This window comes from Melospiza georgiana, chromosome 1 (genome assembly GCF_028018845.1).
Source record: "Melospiza georgiana isolate bMelGeo1 chromosome 1, bMelGeo1.pri, whole genome shotgun sequence".
Lineage (NCBI taxonomy): Eukaryota > Metazoa > Chordata > Aves > Passeriformes > Passerellidae > Melospiza > Melospiza georgiana.
Genome location: NC_080430.1, coordinates 61,083,257 through 61,096,364, shown reverse-complemented (window position 1 = coordinate 61,096,364; position 13,108 = coordinate 61,083,257). Strand labels below are relative to the sequence as shown.

Genomic DNA, 13,108 nt, shown 5'->3' with positions numbered 1-13,108 from the left:
TCCAAGCAGACTGAAAGCTGGCTATGAGCAAGAAGACAGACCTGGGAAATTGCTGGCAGAGGGACAACACAGGTTTTCCCTGGTTGTGTCCTTCTGACCCTGCAGCTGCATGTGCAGCCCTGAGCCGGCACAGCAAGGGCCATCCCATGCCCAGGGTGCAGCCAGGGAAGAGACAACACTGCATATCAGGACACCAACTACTGCTGCAAAAATACCTTGCTTTATTGAACCCACATGTTTCCAAGCTAACAACTGATGGGCACATTTGGGTATCCGATGGACTGTGGCTTCTGACATTTCAAGACGTAGCCCAGCTCTGTCCTACTGCCAGACCTCCTTCTTGGACCTGGGAAGAGTGTGCCATGCAGTAGCTCTGACTAAAAGAAACTGCTTCTCCATGGGGTTTGAGAAGCAGCTGGCAGTCAAAAAGGGTTACTGCCACGTGATTTTGAGAAGTCTTTGCAAAAAACTTGTGATGACGGGCAGTTGCTTTTTTCTGGAGCAGGGCAGCAGACGGGAATGCAATACTGTCCTGGAGAAAATCAACCCTCACGCAGTCCCAAGGTTAACACGGTCCTTGGGTAGGACCATACACCTACCACTTGGCCACAGACGGTACAGATGAACACCCTTGTCCTGTTTAGGGCAAATTTGGGAGAAAACCTCCAAAGGGGTTTCCTCTAGAAAGCAAACTCAAGTGGCCCCTCCCCCATCGGGTTTGGGAAAATACTTCCTTGGAGAAAAGTGGAAAAAACCTGTTTATTTAACAGGCAAAGTATTCATCAGCACAAAAAAATGGAACAATATTAAACAATAGAACCTCTTGCTGCTCTAAAGGAGGTGACAAACTCAGAAAGGCCCCTCCCTGGGTTGCAGCTCAGCTCACTCAGTCTCTTATCAGTTCCTCCAGCACTGGAAATGCCGCGGCCCAGGCCCAGCCTGGTGGCCACAGGTGTGAGCTGCTGGTGCTCCTCTGGGTGTTCAGTCCAGAGCAGGTTTAAACAGAAACCAAAGAAAAAGACAAACCACAGTCCAGGGAACTTCACTGCCTCAGCTACCTAAAAACTAACTAAAAGCAAAGGAGAGCTCTGTCCCGCTGTCTGTCCATGCTGTAGGCAACACAGTCCAGCACCAGGAAGCAGGGGAGCAAGTGCAGTTTCTGATAAACTCTGCGCTTCTTCTCTCCCCTACTTCCACTCTTAAAGGTGCAAAACTTATTTCTAAACAGACAAACGGGGATACAAGCATCATGAAGTCACCCCAGGACAACCCTCCATTCTCCTCCTTTGGTGGAGGAAGGTCAGCTGGGATTATGAGGAGAGCATAATAACAGCAGTGCCTCCCCTCAGAGGCTCTCCCCACACCTGCACAAAAGCACACAGTGCCCCCCTACAGCAACTCCACAAAAGCTGCTGTCCACATAAGGATATGATTCTCCCAATGCACTGACCTCTGTGTGCAGCAGTGTTGCTGCCAGATCCAGATCCAACCTTCCTACCCTTTCCATTGCCTCCTGTTGAACACCACCATTTCTCATGAATGCAGCTTATTAGAAAGAGAAAGTGACTGGGAGGCAACTATCCTAGAAGGAGTGGGGAGGCAATGAGTAAGTTCCTGTCTGTATATTTCCTGTCCCAAAACAAAAGCAGTTAATAAAACAAGGAGCATCAGATCCCAACTGCAGTATTCAGCCGCTCTGACTCCTAACAGGTGGTAGAGGAGAGGTGTTCTGGATGTCAAATCTTGAAATATTTTACCACATAACATAAAGCAAATTTACAAGTGATGAACCATCTTTTTTTTTTTCTCAATTACTCTAAAGCTCTTCAACTTTGAGGCAGCTTTTGTCCTTTTTCTAACATAACAGCTTACAATTCTAATCCACCCCAATAATTAAAGTAATCAAATTACTCTTCTACTAGGTCACCTGACTGAACTAGTTTAGTTCTTGAAAAGAATAGAGATTAAGTAAATATTTCTTTGATAGGTATTAACACAATTCTTTACAAAGCACTTCTGTCAAGTTTAGTACCATAATTTATATAACTACTACTGTACTATTTAGGTTTGCAACCATTCAAAAGTACTTAAATACTTAAACAGAGCTCCAAGTTTCCATAAAGTACTCATTCTATAAGTAACCAGGTGAATTGTCAAAGAGAACACGATGAAAATTTCTGTTGCTTTGACTAGTTGTTCACTTAATCATAGGAAAATTTTCACCCATCAACCATCAGCCCACAAGGACATATTACACTATCTTCACTTCACAAAAGCTGTTACTCTCCTTTTGCATGCATCTCCTTTCTATTTTTATTGTTTCCATTTCTGTCCAACTTCTCCTTTGGTCTCTGCTCTGTCAGAAGAGAAGAGGAAGCTACACGACCAAGTAGTAATAATCCCACAAAAAGCAGGAAAACGAGAGAGGAAGGGGAAAATGAAAACTTAAAAATAAGATGTGAGGAGCTCTATCCAGCAGAACAGAGATATCAAAGAACCAGCAGACTCATTCTCAGGAGCACTACAAAGCACATAACTGTGATTCCTTCACTCCAGTCATGCTCTATTACAATAAACATAACTGCCTAAGCTGCAGATGCCCTCTGAACATTTACCTTAGACACAAAGGATATTTTCACTAGGGGACTTTTCAAGCAGTAGCAAAAGGAAATACAGGGGAGAGATGATAGGACCCTTTCCACAACAGACTCCCAAAGGATATCCTGGCTGCCACAGCAGCCAGCTCTCCCTTTTGGCTCTTTCGTGGCCCCTGGTCTCCAAGTTTGTTTGTCAGGAAATGACTGCTATGTCAAGTATGAGACATCCCCAGCTTCTCACTTAAACAGATGTTAGTGGGGCAGGAAGGGTTGTGGATAGTGTGGCCTTTTTTCAGAAACAAGAGTATCAGAGGAGTCCAGCAGGATACTCCGATCAGATGGGGCCACATACTGAGACCTTATTCTCCATTTCTTTTTCAACAGTTAACCTTTATGAAAAGACTTGTTTGCTAAATAGAACTAATGGATCAGCTGCTCTGTCCCAGTTCAGAGACAGATGCACTTACAGCTTTTCTAAGCCAAGTCATGAGGACCTGTGAACAACCACTTCTCTGGCAGTAGTGAAGGCTGTGATCTTTATCAGGGACACAGACTGCACTCCTGCACTGGGTGACAGAATTACTGTGGTTTAAGAAATTACCACCTCCAACCAGGATGTGATGATTGACCAGAAGGTTACTATATAGAACAGCTAAATACTCATTGCTCTTCCCATTAAGCTTAAAGTCACAGAGACACTAGAAACTCATTTCTTTTTCTTTGCCACTGAGGCTTGCTAAGAGCACAGCTGGCAGTCAGCCATTTTGGCCTGGATCCCCAATGTAACAATGTAACCAACCACACACAGGGTTATTTCTGCCCTGAGCTGTAAATAACTGCACAGAGCAGTGAGAATCAGCTAACCTGGGCATCAGCCAGCCCTCACCTGGTAAATACCCAGGCAAGTAGGCTGGCTGCACTGCTACATGCTCCCTTCAGTATTCCCATGACTGGGGTCTCTTCTTGATATGCTCTTAGAGAAGTGGGCACAGGAAGGGAAGTTCAGAGGAAGTATTTCCAACAGTTCCTTCAACAGAAGGCAATACACTGGGAGAAGTCACTCACTCTCACAGGAGGAACAGCCCAGTAATGCTTAGAGAACATGTAGTCAATTTAGGATTGCATGGTACTACAAAGTGTGTGTGGTACCTACAACATATATAAAACCACAATTTAACTTGATAAAAAGAAAGAGCACCAACACATGCATGAATATCCTCCCACTGCAGTACAACAGCAGAAAGTTGTACATTACTTCATCAGTGCCCAGATCCATCAATGTTGAATGCCACACAAAGTATTTCTTCAAGAGTGGAACCAGAGGGAGGAATGCATTCTGGAACCATGGGCACAAGTGATAAGCAGCATGGCTATGCTTGACCTGGTTCTGCTCCATGACAAGGAAACGTGAGCTTTTATGCTATTTTCTCTGGACTAAACACGGCACTCTTTCGCCAAGTAGCCTTAGATGAGAATTCTGCAATTCTGTGCTTAGCAGTTTAGAAAGAACAAAGGTTTTTAAAATCCTTTTGCTAACAGCACATACAAGAAATAGCAAAACTGAAACTCACACCCCCAGGAAGGAGTTAAGGAAAAGCAAAACACAACCAGTGGCCATCGTTATTATGGCATTATGATTCACAGATGAAAAACAGAAAAGGAAAAAAAAAAAAAGTCAAACCAGAGCATAGAAACTGTTTAGCAGATAAGTTGCTTTCTGGATACCACAGGCACAGAATTTTCCAAGACAGTGAGCGCATGAAAAATACCCCAATATTTTGGAAGCAAATCCTGACTCATTCTGTACAAAAGGGGCTCCCAATCAGAAAACGCCTTAAGTATCAAAGCAAATTTCTAAACATTTCAACATTTCAAGTTAGAAAATATCTCAGAGTAGCTAGTATAAGCATGCTCAAGCCAAACAAATAAAGCAAACAATGTGAACAGAGGATAGAATTGCCTTCGTTTGGGGGTGTCATGGTTAACTGTCTTGACCAAAGTAAAAATTATCCCAGCAAATTTTAAAAGAAATGCAGAGAAGTCATAATGAAACACTGGAACAGATGACAGTCACAAATGATCACAGCACTTTGTGAACTGCATTTGCTGCTGTATTGTTTCTACAGATCAGGGCACTGATGCACCACAGTGAAGGTTTCCTCTCTCAAAAAGCTTCACAAGTTGCCTTCGTAATCTCAGTGTTACCATTTGAGTTATCCAATAAACAGTGTGAAAAAATAATCTGACTTAATGACTCAAGAGTGGGCACAAGATTAAAATTTTCTGTCCCACATTTTTACAGTCATGACTGTAAAAGTCGCATTGGCACTTTCGCAAATGTCAGTTTCAAGCTTTGACACAAAAATAAGTACTGATGTCATTTGCTACAAATGTAGTAATGGATTATGAAGAAGTGATGAGCAGATATGTGAGGAAAAGCTAATTATATGAGTAACACTGATAGTTATAGGCTGCAGGCTCAAAATATTTTCACCCTCTTTATTACTTTTGATATGCAAGATCTCTTTGGACCATTTCTAATTACCAGTGTAGCACAGCTTGAGTAGAACTGTAACACGTTGCTAATGGCTACAGCAGTGGTTTCACATGTTTATTTCACTGGAACATGTTTCACCTTGGAACTCCCAGCTGGACTTCGATAATGGGCAGACTTCAGAGGTGTCATGGAACTCCCACTGCCTTCAGCAGTGCTGCACCGGCTCCTACTGACAGAAAAGTCTACTCCGATTGCTGCTGTGTTTTCAAGTAAAAATTGTAGAGATGACATTGCCCTTCCTGGAAAAGCATTCCCACACTGCAGAGACACCCCCCATGAAGGCACACACGTGTGTTTGATGTAGGACAGGCACCGTACCTCATTCCTTCTGTCGATCTGTTCTGGTAGTTGCGGTACAGCTGGGGGACGCCCAGCATGGCCTCAGTGAACACTGCAAGGAAGCCCAGCGTTTCCACAAAGAGGGGGGAGTCCAGCCACAGGTAAGTGATGTAACCAGTCACACCAGTGAACGTGAGGACACACTGCACGTAGTCTGTAAACTTGCTCCAATGCCAAAAATAGTTCAAGTCAAAATCTGCAACAGAACAAGAATGCAAGAAGAATTAAATATGTTTTCCCAACCAACTCAAAGTTAATCAGGGTGGAATTGAGAACTGGGAAGCATGAGGGAGCCACAGTCCTTGGTGGAAGGGGTTAGTAGAAAATGAGGGATAGGATTAAAAAAAATTAAACAACCAAACAAACACACTTGCAATCATCCCTACCCCACCTCCCCTCTGCAAAAAAAAACAACAAAACCAAGAAAAATAAAAAATAATAGTCCTGATTTCAAAATCATTTTTTGGGGGGTGGTCAATAAAGGAACAAGAAAACAAAGGCTTGCAAGCCAACAAAGTATTTACAAAGATGTGGTGGTTTGACAGGAAATGGGTCTTCTGGGATGCTGTGGTCAGGTCAATGGGTGCTCAGATTTTAATATTGGCACTTGGTTTGGCTACTGGGGCATTGGATCTGCTTCTGAGAACACAGGGTTAAAAGCAGGGCTCTTCCTTGGGAGGCTCTCTTTGGAGAGGAGGAGGGCAAAGCAATGCGGCTGGGAGAGGTAGGCCTGACCCTGAGGGTGGAAGGGTGAAAGAAAGAAGTACCAGGAGGCACCGGGCAGCTCGTCTCTCTCTCCTCTTTCTTGGAGACAGACAGAGAGAGAGAGTGCAGCCTGTGCTTGTGACTGTTACCTTGAAACTTGATATACATGTGCTGGCAGCAGGCAGCATGGCTGAGAATGAGAAGAAGGGAGGGGTGCACCAAAAAAAGAGTCCAGCAAAAATGCCACTCCATCTTCTCCATTCCTCCAACATCTCTCTCTCTGGCCCATAGCTTCATCACTTGCTCATTTCCTTCTTTATCGTCTACTCCTATCTCTCTTCTAGGAAGGGTTAATGTTCTGTAAAGTTTTCATTGTCCACAAAGGATAGAGGTTTGTATTGGGAATTGGTAGGGAGGAGGGGGAGATGTATTTGTGAAATTTTCATTTTCCTTGTGTGTTTCTTTTTTTCTTTTCCTTGTAGTTTAGTTAATAATTTCTCCTTTATTTCTAAGTGAGAGCCTGCTTTGCTTATTCCTGGTCACATCTCACAGCAGAAACCAGGGAGAGAATATCTTCATGGGGGCACTGGCATTGTGCCAGTGTCAAACCATAACAAAAGATAACTTTTTAAAGATAACTTTTTAAAAGTAAGCATTTCAAAAATACCTTCCTATCAAACATGAAGGACTCTGGATACTGCTCTAGTGGAACTGGCATAGGCAATGTTTCACAAAAACCTTCCAGTCCTAATAACAGGTCCCAAGCACCACAGTGCAAGCATTCTTTCTCTTAGGTCATTATCTCTGCCTTCCAAGTGCCTCAATCCAAGCTGCTTAGAAGGTCACCTGAAGTCCACAGCTCTGTTCCCTGGTGCAGTGCAGCTGCCTGTGGGGAAGGGCAAGATGCCAGGGCAGCTGCTACAGTTTTACTCAGACAGGTACAAGACTGAGGCAAGATTTTGCCTGGAAAAAAGCCTCTCACAGACATCACCACTTTCACTTCCAGGACAAAGCTTTGCTCTTGCCTTTGCCAGCACCAAGGAGTGCAGGTGTGGCACCCATTTCTGCATCTATCACAATGAAATGCTCAGCCACAGCACGCAATATCCCCTGCTGAGGGAAGGAAAGAAGGAGCAAACCAACCATGGCATTTGCCTGGTACATTAACAGTGTATCATTGGGAAATACCTAGCAGTCTTATTGATGAATAATAAAATACACAACCCCATAGCAATTGATTGTACAGCAATGTAACAACTTCATTTTTAACAAAAATGCTACAATAACTGTTTGTTACAGGTGCTGTCCCTGCCTTCCTTTCATAAAAGCCTACTCACCTACTTCAGACCAACTGGACTCTCTGAACTACCAAGGTGAGGAACTACTGTTCTAACAGGGACATTACAACCAGCCCAAAGCCATGCAACACACAGCACATCACTAGAAGATCTCCATGGCTGACACTTCAGAAGTAGTTGAGAAAGCCACAGAAATAGTGCCACTGCTAACTCAAGCAAGGAAGACATCGACCTACACTGACTAACACTAACAGAAAATTCAGTGAGATGGGAATACAGGCACTTGGCTGCCTCAGGATACATACACACACCAAGTAATAGTTTTATATTCTACATCTCTTCATACCTTCGTATTAGCATCAGTCTGGCGCTCAGACACACTTTATTAGCTGTTCTCTTTTTAGTGCTTGGCAAACCCTCACCTCAGGACACCTCCTGAGTGCATCCAGCTGAATAATTTTAATTTGCCACCAAAGAGGAAGGCCCAGCTGGCCAGGAGCCATACCCAACCTGCAGCATTATCAGCCATTATCCAGGACTCAATAAAATGACCTGGGGCAAAACCACTGTCAATGTAAATGCTGACTTTCAGTATTTTAGGGTAGTGACTCCTCAGCCTCAGAATTCAGGGACACAAGACTAAAAAGACCCAGTGCTGGCACAGCCCAAACCACGTGAGACCCAGTGCTGGCACAGCCCAAACCACGTGAGCCTTGTGCATTTCTGGAGCTTTCTGAAGGCTTTCCTTTTTGGAGATGAAGGGCCCATGGCCCTTCATTCATTACACCTTCCTACCAGCTGTCACATCTGCCCTGCATACACCGTGTTTTTCCTCCTGCGTGCCCCACATGCTCAAAGATTCTTTTCAAAATACTCATCCCTGGACACCAAATCCTCATTTCCCCAGTTCATTTTCATTACAGAAACCAAAGAACCAAAACTACATTGAAGGAACAGAAGTTTAGGAAGTTCATGAAACCAAGAAAGTCAACATTCCCACAGTTGTCATGAGGCAAGCTACAAAATCCATGGATCATGCAAACACTTGAGCACAGATGAGAAAAACACTGTGTGAAACAGGATTTCACCTGAAGCAGGAGAACTAATTACTAGTACAGAGACCCTATTTTGCTCAAAACTATCATGATGCTAGATAATCTCCATTTCACTGTAGTAGTTTATAAGTTCTGGTTTCTGCTATAAATTTTCCTTGGTAATATAGTTAAGAAAGAAAGGAAGAAGGGAAGAGAAGACAAAAGAGATAAGAGCAATCATAACCTTGGTAATAGTTTTGCAGAAAAACACCTGAGTTATTGTAAAAACGACCCAATATATAATCACTAATTCCTCTACTTAACAGATGTATTCTCCAGATGCAGAAGACTATTTTAGGACACTAAACCTCACCACACTGCATTACAAAAAAAAAAAAAAAAAAAAAAAAAGTAGAGAATGAAACACCTGACTTTCCATAAGGGTTGTAGTTTCTTCAGCCCTTATTTAAACTGCTAAAATGTTTTGCCAAATGATTTCTTATTTTTAACCAAGACTAAAGTTTACTTTCTTTGAAAAATGGTTTCAAAAATTCAGAGGGAAAAAAGTCACACACCCATCACTTCAAGGTCTGGAAAGAAACTGTGACTCATTTTTCCAAGTGGCTCCCTTCTCAAGGGTGTCCAAACACATTAGTTCTGCAATGGGAGAGATATTTTTTTAAAGAAAAAAAAGTTGATTCTGCTGAATACAGTGACAGGTATGTGCAAAAAAAAAAAATCTTAAATGCTTTTTAAAAAAGTAGTTTTAAAAACAGAATAAAATTCATGCGTGTGCACACCAGTCCTATTCCAAGAAGATTGGCAGAGAACACCAATCCCTGTCCCAGACCATGTCATCTGATATGTATAACTGAACAAAGTTATACCTATCATTGCAAACATTATTTATGTTTGAAGAAAAGTATGAATAATAAATATCATATTGGGATATCTGCTCCCCCCATCATCTCTTTTCCTTAGAATGACAAAACAAGAAATCCCCTGTACCATCATTTATTTCTAGCAAGCATCTTTAAAACTGTCTAAGTGAAATGTGGATGCATATCTTTGTGCTCCCTGAAATGGGAAGGCACTGCCTGCACAGCTCACTGCATTCTGCCCAGTGAGAAATCCCTGACATGGGCTTGTAAGTACACTCAGCTGATGCAGTTCAAGCAGTCACTAACATCCTGTGTGGATCAGAATTAGCATTACTGTGGTGAAAGGTACTGTATTTCATTACCCATGGCTGAGCTCTTTAAACCACCTAGTGAATTGCATTTTAAGCACATTAATCCATTGATAGATGAGAGATTTATGTTGGAAAATCCTATTAATGCTGGGGGAAGGAGCAGCTCAGTAGGTTTTTTCGGCACTGACTGGAGAGAACTCTACACAGCTTGAGGGTGAAGAAGGATGAGATTAAAAGAACTCCTCTGGAGGCACTTTGCATGTCAGAGATGAAAAATGTAAAGCAGGCCAGAGACAGCATTGTAAATAACAATGGTTATTACCAGTCGGGCCAAAATGCAAATAGTAAATTCAAGATTCCGGTGTGGGATAGATGCCAAGTGACACAAAGAAGAGTCCAGAGTATCAACTTTCAAGTGAGGATGACACAGAGGTCCAAACAGTTACATTATTTTTAGTCAAGAAATATTTTATACCAAGCCAGATACCATGCTAGTTCCTTTTGGGAAAGTGAAGCAAAGACTTTGACATCCTAGAAATTATTTACTGTAGCTCTCAATTTCTCTTACTAGTTGCAACTTATTTTGTGCTTTGACATAATTCTGTACCTACATCCTTGCACTACATTTACTTAACACTTGTCCTTAGACATTTGACCCAGCTCCTCCATTTGGTTCCCACTTTTGAAGTCGAGGAAAAGCTTACCATTTCCCCTGCCTGTCTTTGCAAGGTGGGAGAGTTTGCATTTGAGCCCTCTGTATAGCTTTGACAAGGAAATAAACTCTTTTCTTACGAAGGTTGCTGGCTTTACCCTCTCTCCCACTCCTTACTGAACGCCATTACATCACAGTCACTCACCCAAACTGCCTCCCGTAACTAAACTCTTGACCTCTTGTATGAAAAGCACTGCTCACTCACTCCTAAGAGCACGCTGAGCAGTCTCCACCCCGAGTGCCCTTCTAAACAGATGACTCAGTAGTTAATCCTCCTACCCCTTGGTACACAGCTAATTCTTATGTTTTGTGAGACTGTGGTGCTGTTCAAAGCATATCCAATTTCCATCACCTGGCTGTCAACCACCGTGCCAGCCCACCTGACCTGTTCCTGCCACACAATCAAAGGAGTCCAGCCCGAGCTGTCAGATGTCCAACGCCTCCCTCAACAACACCGCAATCGAAAACCTGGCTTAGATGCTGTGAAAGAGCCTGATAACAGCAATATATCCAACCTGGAACAGTTATGAAATGCAGCCAAGGCTAGGAATTATTTCAGATTATTATCCATGCTGTTTCCTGTAAAACGTACGCACTTTGAAGATGCAGAATCCACAACCTGCAACACTCTGTGCTGCCTGCAGGTCTCAGCCACCAGGCTACAGTACAACACTCTCCCCTTCATTTGCTCTTCTGCTTGTCCCCAGAATTCACGGTCTCTGCTGTAAAAGAGGTTCAGCTCTGAGCTGCAAGCAAATATGCTGCTGCTCCTCATCTCAGCCTGGCTACAACAGCAACTCTTTGGGCAGCTGGAAGATGTAGACTTATATCCCCAGGCTGACAAAAGAAACTATCTCAGACCTCTCACACTTCCATTGAGTGCTCTAAGCTATACACAGCTCCTGCACTCAGCAGGGGCATCTTAAAAATAAGTTTTGCCACATTCTCTAAAGAGGACTTGCAAGGCACCTGCCACAAGAGGTTGGGCCCAGACACTGGATTCTGAAAAGGAGACTTTTACACTTCCAGTTCTTCAGCTGCAGCAAATCCTCAGACATTTGCCTCAGGCATTATCTGCCTCCCTGCCAATCCTGATTTCAGCTGTCTCATCTAAAAACAGCAGCCGGATTGCAGAGCAGCATGCTGGCTAGCACTCCTTACCTTGCTTATTCTGAGCAGCTCCCAGACAGAACCTGGGTTTCTCTGATGCTCTGTTCTTAAATTCCTGAGTACCCCACAGGGCACCCAGGAAATAACTGGGGTGATAAGGGCAGTAAGACTACACATGACTGTTACTGCATGATCCAAAACTTTTTCTCCCTCTCATCATCCACATATCCAGCTAGGCACCCTTTCCTTCCAGAAAGAAGAAGGAAGAAAGGAAGCAGCACTACAGACAGACAGTGAGAAGTGATACATTTAGATTTTCTTTCCTCCTTTTTTAAGAACTGACAGAAATGTGCAAATGCTGTCTGAAGCCAGCATTTCCACACATTGGGACTGAGAAGGGACTTGTTATCTTTCACTCATGGTACAAAAGAGAAGAAAGGAAAGCTTAGCACAAAAAACTTTGGCTCTAATCCAAACCACTGTCTTTTTGAAAGGACACTGTCTATAAACAGACAATGCTCTTCATCTCCATTCCTTCAGGTCCAAAACCTAGGTACTTCTCAAACCGAGTTACTTTTAGATATCTGCTCAGCCCTGTCAGCATCTCTCAAACATTCCCTTCTATTTGGTCTTCACACTGACCCTGTACCTAAACATTGTCACTGTTTCCTCTCTAGCCAATGCAAGATTGGAGCAAAACATTCCAGAGGGTCTTGAACTTTTTCTGAAAATACCACCCCAGCCTATACTAAACAAATTACTCCCTTCCAATGAAATCCATTTTTGTCATTCCTTGGCTCATACAGTGCCTTCTCTTGGCCACATCTAGACTAATGTCAGTTCATTAAAGCCACTCCTCTTAGTATCTGACTCTCCCTAAAGGCCCAGCATGAGTCCTCTAGTCAACAAAAAGTAACCAGCAGATTTTCAAGTGAGAGGGGGAAAATGTCAAATCCCAATCACATAGAAAAAAGCTGAAAGCCTGACCCACACAAACCTTGAAGATTCACACAAAGAACTTTTGTTTTTAAAAGCTCAGTGGAGCTTTCAGTACTTGATGGGAGAGAGAACACCTGAGATTAGTAGTTCAAGTGTTATGAAACCTCCTCTACATCAAAATTATCCCTATCTCCCCTCAGTCATCTTCTCTAGTTTGAAGGCAAGTATCTGCCTTAGTTTTCTTAGCCTAATTTTAGTTAGCTTCACAATCTTCTAAAATCTTCTATGCTGAGTCTCTGTTTTGTCACATCAAGTTCATGGTTTTTCTCTCCTATCAGGATTATTACCCACTCTCCTTCCTCCTTCTCAAAAACACTACACATAAGTGGGCTAACATTTTTTCAGCGCTATCCTGCCCATCCAGGGCTTCTCACTCATGTTCCACACTGTCCCCCAGCACACACCTACAAGCATCAGTAGCTGCTCTATCCTTCCCCTTTGGGTTCTGCAGGGCCCACTCTACCTCTTCACTAAAGGTAATTGGCAATTGCCGTTAAGAAAAACATGTGAGTTACAACTACTTCAAAAAAATCTGACACAAATGCACTAGTATATATGAAAAGTC

General features: G+C 42.9%; 1 protein-coding gene across 2 annotated transcripts in view; it reads right to left on the bottom strand.

Annotated features, from left to right (window-relative positions):
* SLC66A2 (solute carrier family 66 member 2) overlaps positions 1–13,108 on the bottom strand; it is a 65,554-nt gene that overhangs the window by 17,547 nt on the left and 34,899 nt on the right. For both annotated transcript variants that reach the window (XM_058025916.1, XM_058025925.1), the window contains one exon: positions 5,473–5,689. In XM_058025916.1, the coding sequence (XP_057881899.1) occupies positions 5,473–5,689 (217 nt within the window). The remainder of the gene's footprint in view (positions 1–5,472; positions 5,690–13,108) is intronic.